The 10,181-nt window shown below is 43.8% G+C and overlaps 1 protein-coding gene across 5 annotated transcripts in view; it reads left to right on the top strand.

The window, feature by feature from the left end:
- The first annotated feature begins 104 nt into the window (after positions 1-104).
- The window catches only part of Rbm6 (RNA binding motif protein 6), a 72,810-nt gene continuing 62,733 nt past the window's right edge, over positions 105-10,181 (top strand). For 2 of the 5 annotated variants that reach the window (XR_001175515.1, XM_013028183.1), the window contains exons 1-2: positions 117-199; positions 6,985-7,092. Coding sequence is in view for 2 of the 5 variants with exons in the window: in XM_013028183.1 (XP_012883637.1) it covers positions 7,049-7,092 (44 nt within the window). In the remaining 3 variants the exon portion in view is untranslated. Of the gene's footprint in view, positions 200-6,984; positions 7,093-10,181 lie in introns of those variants that run through there. The other 3 variants (XM_013028184.1, XM_013028185.1, XM_013028188.1) reach the window with 3 other exon arrangements.

Raw genomic sequence — 10,181 nt, 5'->3', positions numbered from 1 at the left:
CCCGCGCGGGGCACGGCGGGAGTGGAGTAGGTGAGACCGGCCGCGGCACTTCATCTCCCGGCGGGCCGAGCGCGGTAGGCGGCGGCGCGGCGCCTTTGTGGAAGCAGCAGCCCGCGGGGAGGAAGTTCCGGTCTCCGCGGCCGGGTCGGTGGTAGTAGCTGAGGTAGGAGGAGCAGGCCGCGGAGGCTTCGCGGCTTCGGTAAGGCCCCCAAGGCAAGAGAAGAGGGCGTGCCTGACCGTATGGGGAAAGCGCCGACGGCCTGGGCCGCTTTGGACTTGGTGGGCCCGCGCGGCCTACAAGTCGCGACCTCGAAGTCGCGGGGCGGCTTGCGGCCTCCCTCCGCAGCGGCGGAAGGGTTAGGGAACGCCCGAGAACGGTCGCGGGCCTGAGGCGGGGCCCTGCTCTGTGGCAGGATTACCGGTCCCACGGCGCCAGCGGCCCTTCAGGGAGGCCGGGTCCCGGTGCGTGGTGGCGGTGGCGGCGGCTTGGTGCTCCTAAGTCTGCGGAGCTGCAGGCGGGCTCGGTCTTCCTCTTCACTCTTTCTCTCTCCCCCCCTCCCCCTTCCATCTCGTCCCCCCCCCCCCCCCCCCCCTCCCCCCCCCCCCCCCCCCCCCGCTTCTTATCCAGTTCTGAGGTATCTCTTAGGGAGTCCTTCGCCTGCAGTCCGGGACGTCCGGCTAGGCGGAACGGAATGGCGCGAGGGGCTCCGAACCTGGGCGTAGGGGCGGTAGAACCGGGAGATGGGGGTGGGGGTGGGGGGGAGTGGCCTGGGGTGGAGGGGGGGGAGGGAAGGCATCTTCGCCCGTTGAGGCGAATGTGGGATGCGAGGGATGTTTTTTCCTCCTTGGTGCTTCGTATTCTTTGTAGCGTCGTAAACTCGCATTTTTCTCCTAATAATGATGCTGCTGGTATTTCTGGGACTGCGTTTTTTTCTAATAAAAAGGGTACATAAGCTGTGAGGGTAATTGTATTATTATGTTTTTGTTATGATTTGCCTCTTCTGGCTGGGCTTGTGATGTATGGAGTAGTTGAATAGTTTTTCTGGTGCTCCTGTCACCCGGTTTTTCTGAATTCTGGATTGTGCTCCAGTTTTGTTAGCTTCCAACTTCCTGTTGAATAATATCAACGGGAACAACTGATTTAAATATGTCAGAATTACCACGTTTGTGTGAGGGCTTCTTAAGAACTGGTCAGTTTGGCAATGAAGACAGTAATAAATGATAACATTTTTGCTGAAGCACAAAAGTTGAATATTAACCTTGACCTGCATTTATTTAGATAGCTAATGTATAGGATTGTTAACAAGTGTTTGTGGACAACCTTTTTAGAAAATGAATCTAGGGCCTTGCAAGCCTAGGCAAGCTTTTTACTACTGAACTACATACATACACAGACTTTTTTTGGGGGGGAGGGGGGGTCGGTCATGGGGCTTGGAACTCTGGGCCTAGGCGCTGTCCCTCAGCACTTGAGCTCAAGGCAAGTGCTCTACCACTTGAACCACAGTGCCCTTTCCGGTTTCCTGGTGGTCTATTGGAGATGAGAGTCTACTGCCCGGATTGGCTTTGAACTGCGATCTTCAGATCTCAGCCTCCTGAGTAGCTCGGATGACAGATGTGAGCCACAGGTGCCTGGCTCTAGACTTTTTTCTGATGGTCGTAGGCCTTGAATTCAGAGCTGTCCCTGAGCTTTTGCATTCAAAACTAGCCCCCCTACCACTTGAGTCACAGCGCCACTTCCGGTTTTTGTTTTTTTGTGTGTGTGTGGTTAATTGGAGATAATGATATCATGGACTTTCCAGCCCCTGATTGGCTTTGAAGCTTGATTCTCAGATCTCAGCCTCCTGAGTAGCTAGGGTTACAGGTGTGAGCCACTGGTGCCTCAGTGTGTGTGTGTGTGTGTGTGTGTGTGTGTGTGTGTGTGTGTGTGTGTGTGTGTTAACGGATTTGGTCTTATTTACTTTAGGATCCTAGGTTCTTGTAGCTTTAGGATCCTAGGTTCTTGTAGCTTTTTTTGTGTGTGTTGGTTGTGGGGCTTGAACTCTGGGCCTGGGCACTGTCCCTCAGCTCTTCAGCTCAAGGCTAGCGCTCTATCACTTGAACCCCAGCGCCACTTCCGGTTGGCTTATTGGAGACAAGAGTCTCATGGAGTTTCCTGCCCAGGCTGGCTGGCTTTGAACCATGAACCTCAGATCTCAGCCTCCTGAGTAGCTAGGATTACAGGCGTGAGCCACCGGCACCGGCTCTTGTAGCTTTTTACTAGGGAATGATGAGTTGTAAGATGAAGTTACCCAATGGACTCTTCAGACAGAAATTTGAGTAAGATTACACTGTTCTGCCAACATGTTTAGATATGTAAATTAATAATAATGTTTTTGTTGAACTCAAGGTCTTAAAATGTCCCCTTCTCTGCTCATTGTTGGTACTCTACCAGTTCTGGCTTTTTGCTGGTTAGAGTCTCCCCGGGGCTGGGAATGTGGCTTAGTGGTAGAGTGCTTGCCTAGCATGCATGAAGCCCTGGGTTCTTCTATTCCTCAGTACCACAGAAACAGGAAAAGCTGGAAGTAGCGCTGTGACTCAAGTGGTAGAGTGCTAGCCTTACGCAAAAGAAGCTCAGAGACAGTGCCCAGGCCCTGAGTTCATGCCCCAGGACTGGCAGAAAAAAAAAGTCTGGATTTGTCTTCCCTAGCTGGCTTCATCTATAGGTGTGAACCACTGGTGCCTGGCTTACTGTTAATAATCTATTCAGAGTTTTATAGATGTTATAACTGTTGGAAAGTTGTGAAAATTTAAAAATAAGCCATTTTTTGAAGGAATCTCTAGTTTATATGCCATGAATATAGAATTTTTTTTTTAACAGTCTCATAGTTCACATACGGTTGGAACTTACGCTTCCTTGAATAACTCATTGATATTGGGCAAATTGCCTAGCTTCTCAGATCCTCTGTTTCCTCATCTGGAATAAAGTTAAAGAAGTAAAGCCATCTCAGATTTTTTTTTTTTGGTTGGTTGTGGGACTTGAACTCTGGGCCTTGGCGCTGTCCCTCAGCTCTTCAGTTCAAGTTCTCTACCACTTGAGCCACAGTGCCACTTCCAGTTTTCTGGTGGTTTATTGGAGATAAGAGTCTCATGGGGGGGCTGGGAAGGTGGCTCAGTGGTAGAGTGCTTGCCTTGCATGCCTGAGGCCCTGTGTTCGATTCCTCAGCACCACATAAGCAAAAAGGAAAAAGCCGGAAGTGGCGCTGTGGCTCAAGTGGTAGAGCACTAGCCTTGAGCTGAAGAGCTGAGGGACAGTGCTAGGCCCAGAGTTCAGGCCCCACAACTGGACCCAAAAAAAAAAAAAAAGAGTCTCATGGGTTTTCTTGCCCTTGCTGGCTTTGAACTGTGATCCTCAGATCTCGACTTCCTGACTAGGTAGGATTACAAGTATGAGCCACCAGTGCTTGGCTTCATAGTTTTTTTTCATGAGATTTATTATGTAACACAGTGTCCACAGGACAGTCCATGGTGCACAGAAAATAATTATTATTACTTAAATAGGGTCTCATGTAACCCAGCTTGGTCTGTGTAGGCCAGGTTGGCTTCAAACTCAATATTACCATTATTGCCTGAGCTCTGAGATTACAGATCTATGCCACCAACTTTCATGTAAATCGTTTTATTTAGCAGTACAGGAGTTTGTACTTAGGGTCTCATGAATTCATGCTAGGTAGGTGCTATATCACTTAAGTCATGTGCCAGCCCTTTTTTTTTAGTTATTTTTTTTTAGGGTCTTTCAAACTCTACCACTCCAAAAGCCAGGATGACAAGAATGACAAGTTGCTAACATGCTTAGCTTATTGCTTCAGATGAGGGGGAATCTCACTAACATTTTGCCTGTGTTGGACTCTAATCTCAATCCTACAGATCTCTACCTCCCAAGTAGCTAGGTTTACAAATGTGCACCTAGCCTGAATCATTTCAAAGTATACAGTTCAGTAATTAGTTATATTAACCATGTAGTGAAACTGACAAGTTCATCTGTTACCAAAACTTTTCAAGACCCCCAACAGATACTGTAACCATTAAGTAACTGCATTTTTTCTTCTAGCCATTGGTAACCTCTAGTCTACTGTTTTCCTCTGATAACCTTTAATTTACTTGGTCTCCTCTTCCCTACCTTCCCTTCTACTTCCTTCCTCTTTCTCTTTCACTCAAGGCTGGCACTCTAGCATTTGAGCCATAGCTCAATTTCTGGCTTTTTGCTGGTTAATTGGAGACAAGAGTATCATGTATTTGTCTGCCCACACTAGCTTTGAACATTGATTTTCAGATCTCTGACTCCTGAGAAGATAGGACTATAGGTGTGACCAATCAGCACCTGACTTGAGCTGGTTATTTTTTAGATAGTCTCTGCCTAAGTGCATGCCTGGACTGCATCTCTTCTATTTTAGGCTTCCCATCATAGCTTGGATGGTAGTAGTTAGGATTACAAGGATGTTCCATGGGCACCTGGCATTTTATTTTAATTTTTGTGCCACTAATTCAGAGAGCTGTCCGTTTTGCTTGCACATTTGTTAATTGGATTATTCCTTTCTTTTTTTAACTTTCAGTTCATTGTATATTCTGATATTAGTCCTTTATCTGTTGAGTAGCAGGTGAAAATTTCTCACATTCAATGGGTTGTGTCTTTTTTTTTTAATTGCTTCTTTTGCTGTGCATAATAAACTTTTTAGTTTTTTTGTGTGTGTGTTTTTTTTTTTTTTTGGTTGGTTGTGGGGCCTGAACTCTGGGCCTGGGTGCTGTCCCTCAGCTCTTCAGCTCAAGGCCAGTGTTCTACCATTTGAGCCATAACACCACTTGCAGCTTTTTTCTGCTTATGTGGTGCTGAGAAATTGAACCCAGGGCCTCATGCATGCAAGGCAAGCACTGTACCACTGAGCCACCTTCCCAGCCCAACTTTTTAGTTTTTATTTTTATTTTTTGTGTTGGTCCTAGGGCTTGAACTCAGGTCCCTGAGCTTTGGTGCTCAAGGATAATGTTTTACCACTTAAGCCACAGTTCTTCTTTTGGCTCTTTGATGGTTAATTGGAGATAAGAGTCTCATGGGCTGGCTTTGAACCAGGATCCTCAGATCTCAGCCTCCTGAGTAGTTAGGATTACAGGCATGAGCTTCTGGTACCCAACCACATAAACTTTAATTTGATATGTTGTGTCAGTTTTTATTCTTGCTTTCTGGGGAATTCGAGTTCTATACAGAAAATGATTGCCTATATCTACAACTTCCAGATTTCCCTCTTTTTCCCCCCTGTAGTTAAGTTTAAAGTTTCAGATCTTACTTTGAATTCTGAGATCCATTTAGAATTGATTTTTGTGTAAAATGAAAGATAAGGGTCATGTTTCAGTCTTCTGCAAGTATACAAAACAATTTTGCTGCCAGGTGCTGGTGGCTCACCCCTATAATCCTAGTTACTCAGGAGGCTGAGATCTGAAGATCACAGTTAGAAACCAGCTGGGGCAGAAAAGTGCCCATAAGACTCTTACTTGTAATTAATCACCAGAAAACCAGAAGTGGAGCTGTGGCTCAAAGTGGTAGAGTGCTAGCTAGCCGTAAGTAAAAAAGCTTAGGAAAAGTGCCTGGGCCTTGAATTCAAGCCCCATGACTGACCTAAATAAATAAATAAATAAGGTATTAGATGGCCATAGTTGTGTTTTTTCTTAGTGTGATATCTGTTCATCCATCCATCTATCCATCTATTCATCCATCTATCCTAGTTGTGCTGGTTCAGGAGCTTGAACTCAGGGCCTGAGTGCTATCCCTGAGCTTTTGTGGTCAAAGCTAGTGCTCTACTACTTGAGCCAAAGCTCTTACTTTTGGCTTTTTTAGTGGTTAACTGGAAATGAGAGTCTCATAGACTTTTGTACTCTGTGGCTTTGAGTTGCAATCCTCATCTCCCAGCCTCCTGTGTAGCTAGGATTACAGGTGTGAGTCAGCAGTGCTCAGCCCAGTAATGTTTTGATTTTTCTCCTTTTATTTTTGTTGGTGGCTGGCTTTCTTCATTCAACAATGTGTTGTTCAGTCTCCGTGTGTTTTAGTATTTTCTGCAGTACCCTGCTGTTAAATTCTAGTTTAATTTCATTATGGTTTGATAGAATAAGTAGAATGATTGCAATTTTCTTGAATTTGCTAAGCCTTGTGATATATTTTGGATAACGTTGCATGGGATGGTAAGAATATGCATTATGCGGTCTGGGAAGGTGGCTCAGTGGTAGAGCGCTTGCCTTGCATGCCTGAGGCCCTGGGTTCGATTCCCAGCACCACATAAGCAAAAAGAAAAAAAAAGCCGGAAGTGGTGCTGTGGCTCAAGTGGTAGAGCGCTAGCCTTGAGCTGAAGAGCTGAGGGACAGCGCCCAGGCCCAGAGTTCAGGCCCCACGACTGGACCCAAAAAAAAAAAAAAAGAATATGCATTATGCATTTGCTGGATGAAATACTCTGTAGATGTTTCAGGTTCATTTTGTCTATGGTGTCATTTAGTTCTGAGGTTTCTTTGTGGATTTTTGTGTGTATTGGCATTGGGACTTGAACTCAGGGTCTCATTCTCTTGTTTTCAAAACATTTGCTGTGGTGAGAATAATAAACTATCGTGACTAGTCAGGTGGGTAGAGTAGGGTTAGCTACATGAACTGAAAATTGTGCTAACTAGATACTGATCCAAAAGTAAAGGACAAGTTTTATGCTGAAAAAATTAGTAAATAGGAAGTATATAACATTCTTAGTACATTTTAACAGTTTATGATACTCAAAATACACATTTTTAATTAAAATTAACTATTTCTTGTTATAAATTAATGTGTAATGGTCTAAAAGTGACCTCTAAATATATTCTTGCTATTGTAGTCCCTAATACCAGGTCACTAGTTTAACTTTTACTTCATATTCTAAAGTACTTTTTGTGGTTTATACTTCATATTCTAAAGTACTTCTTTTTGTGGTTTATTTTATACAGGTTCTGCTCTAAGTAGATTTGGGTCGAAAAAGAATCTACTTATTGAGGCCCTCTTGACAAAGAGATGTGGGGGGATTCTCGATCTGCTAACAGAACAGGACCTTTTCGGTAAGTCCTGAAATTTAAATATTGAAATTGTCAGCATTTTAATAATAAGTATTTAGTATAGCATTTTAGCCTACTATAAAGGCAAATATTTTGTAGAGAAATAATAGCTTTGATTCTTTTTTTTTTTTTTTTTTTGGCTCCGGTCGTGGGGCCTGAACTCTGGGCCTGGGCGCTGTCCTTCAGCTCTTCACCTCAAGGCTAGCACTCTACCACTTGAGCCGCTTTTTTCTTTTGCTTATGTGGTGCTGAGGAATTGAACCCAGGGCCTCTTGCATGCAAGGCAAGCGCTCTACCGCTGAGCCACCTTCCCAGCCCTAGCTCTGATTCTTTATAGTTAGAAACTGTTATAAAAGTTTGTAGTCTGAATGTGGTAGCATGCTTGTAACCCCAGCACTAGGAAGGCAGAAGCAGGAAGATCTTGAATTTAAGGCTGGCTGCATAGCAAGACCTTGTCTCAAACAACAACAACAAAGAAGTTTCCAGTCATTTCTAAAGTGATTGTGAGACTGAATACCCAGCATGCCAAGTAGTATGGTTTTGTTTTGTTTTGTAGTACTAGGGATTTAACTCTGGGCTCTGAGCTTGCTAGGCAAGCTCTCTACTACTAGTGCTAAATCTTCACCCTTTTTTTGGGGGGGAGGAGGAGAATGGGTTCAGTTGTGAGGCTTGAACTCTAGTCCTAGGTACTGTCCCTGAGCTCTTCAGTTCAAGGCTAGTGCTTGACCATTTGAGCCATAGTGCCACTTCTGGTTTTCTGGGGGTTAACTGAAGTCTCACAGACTTTCCTACCCAAGCTGGCTTGGAACTGTGATCCTCAGATCTCAGCCTCTTGAGTAGCTAGAATTATAAGCATGAGCCACTACCACCAACCTTTTATTTTTTTGCTGGTCGTGGGGCCTGAACTCTGGCCCTAGGTTTTATCCCTCAGCTCTTCAGCTCAAGGCTAGTGCTCTACCACTTGAGCCATAGCACCACTTCTGTCTTTTTCTGCTTATGTGATGCTGAGGAATCGAACCCAGAGCCTCATGCATGCAAGGCAAGCACTTTACTATTGAGCCACCTTCCCAGCCCCCTCTTCAGCCTTTTGATTATACTTTTTTTGGGGGGGGCAGGTACAGAAAATAAGGAGCCTCATGCCTGCTAGGATTCTAAGCAACTTCTCTACTACTTGAGCTAAGCCCCTCCACTAATCTTCTTATGTCTGAGCCATGCTTCCAGTTTTTTTGTATTGGTCCTAGGGCTTGAACTTGGCCTGTCTGTTGTCCTTGATTTAATTAATTAATTAATTAATTTTACTCTAAGCTAGCACTATCACTTGAGCCACACCTCCATTTATGACTTTTTTGGTGATTAATTGGAGATAAGAGTTTTATTAATTTTCCTTCCCAGGCTGTCTTCAAACTGTGATTCTCAAATCTCAGTCTCCTAAGTTGCTAGGATTACAGGTGTGACACTAGGTTCCTGTTCTCTTTTGTGATAGTTGTTTTTTAGATTAGGGTTTTGATTCCTGTCCAGGCAGTAAGTATCTTCCTGTTTTAGGCTTCCTATTGTAGTTGGCTTAATAGGTGTGTACCACTGTGCCCAACTATCAGTTAAGAAGGGGGTTTTTAAATTGTATGTATTAGTTCTATAGATGGATTTCATTGTGATCGATCCATATGTGCATATGAAGTCACCTTTTCTTTCTTCTTTCCCCTTAAAACAACTTTAATTGGTTTCATTGTTTTCATTTTATACATGTGTATAACGTGCTTTAACCATGATCACCATGATCGCTACTTATGTCCTCTCCTTTAATCTTGTCCTTCATTCTGCCATCCATCCTCAAACAAACCTGTTTTATATTTCATCCTTTTTTTGTTTTTTGGTGGTACTGGTATCTGGGTCTTGAGATAGTTCTACTTCTGAGTCACAGCTCCACTTTAAACTTTTTGCTGCTTAGTTGGAAATGAGAATTTCATTGACTTTTCTACTCAGTCTGGCTTCAAACTGTGATCCTCAGATCTTAGCTTCCTTAGTCATAAGCCACTGGTGCTGGCAGAACTTTTTGCCTTTTGGACCCATTTAAACTTAACATATTCATTCAAGACTGGCATTCTACCACTTAAGCCACACCTCCCACTTCTGGATTTTTTTGTTGGCTATTTGGCAATCAGTGTCTCTCAGATTTGTCTGCTTGGGCTAGCTTCAAATCTTGATCCTCAGATCTGAGCCTCCTGAGTACCTGAGTGGGTAGGATAACAGGCATGAGCCTTTTCTTTCTTCTTTTTTTTTTTTTTGGTGGTGTTAGAGGTCAAACCCAGGACCTAGTCCATACTAGATAAACAACTCTATCTTTAAGCTATACACCTAGCTCGTAATTTTTAAGCTCTTTTAACTATAAGGACACTTTATTTATTTGTTTGTTTATTGCCAGTCCTGGATCTTGAACTCAGGGCGTGAGCACTGTCCTTGAGCCTCTTTGTGCTCAAGGCAAGCACTGTACCACTTGAGTAACAGCACCACTTCTGGCTTTTTCTGTTTAAGTCCTGTTTAGGGGGAATTCATTTAGACTAAAAATGGTGTCTTGCAAGAAAATAACTTTCTTTCCTTTAAAAACTTTACTAGTAGGACTGTTTACTGATTAGTTCCCATAAGATACAAATATAAGAATCATAGTACAGTATGGTATTCTAAATCTATTTGATCTTAACCTAGAAGGATAAGATAGTAAAGGTTGTGTTGGATGTATTCTGATCAGAAAATATGTAGATGGGCTGGGAAGGTGGCTCAGTGGTACAGCTCTTGCCTTGCATGCATGAGGTCCTGGGTTCAATTCCTCAGCAACATATAAGCAAAAAAGAAAAAAGCCAGAAGTGGCGCTGTGGCTCAAGTGGTAGAGTGCTAGCTTTGAGCTGAAGAGCTGAGGGACAGCGCCCAGGCCCAGAGTTCAAAAAAGATTAAAATGCCTCAGCTCTCACCCCATGAATATGGGAGGAGGCTTAAGTCCTCTAGCAAGTGAATGAGTAGAACTTCAATTATTTGTAAATATGAGAGATGCTGTGGTTAATGGTAACATCATAGTTTTAGTGTTAAATTATATACCTTAT

This window comes from Dipodomys ordii, unplaced genomic scaffold (assembly GCF_000151885.1).
Source record: "Dipodomys ordii isolate 6190 unplaced genomic scaffold, Dord_2.0 Scaffold107, whole genome shotgun sequence".
Taxonomy (NCBI): Eukaryota; Metazoa; Chordata; class Mammalia; order Rodentia; family Heteromyidae; genus Dipodomys; species Dipodomys ordii.
This window is presented reverse-complemented; position numbering and strand designations above follow the sequence as displayed.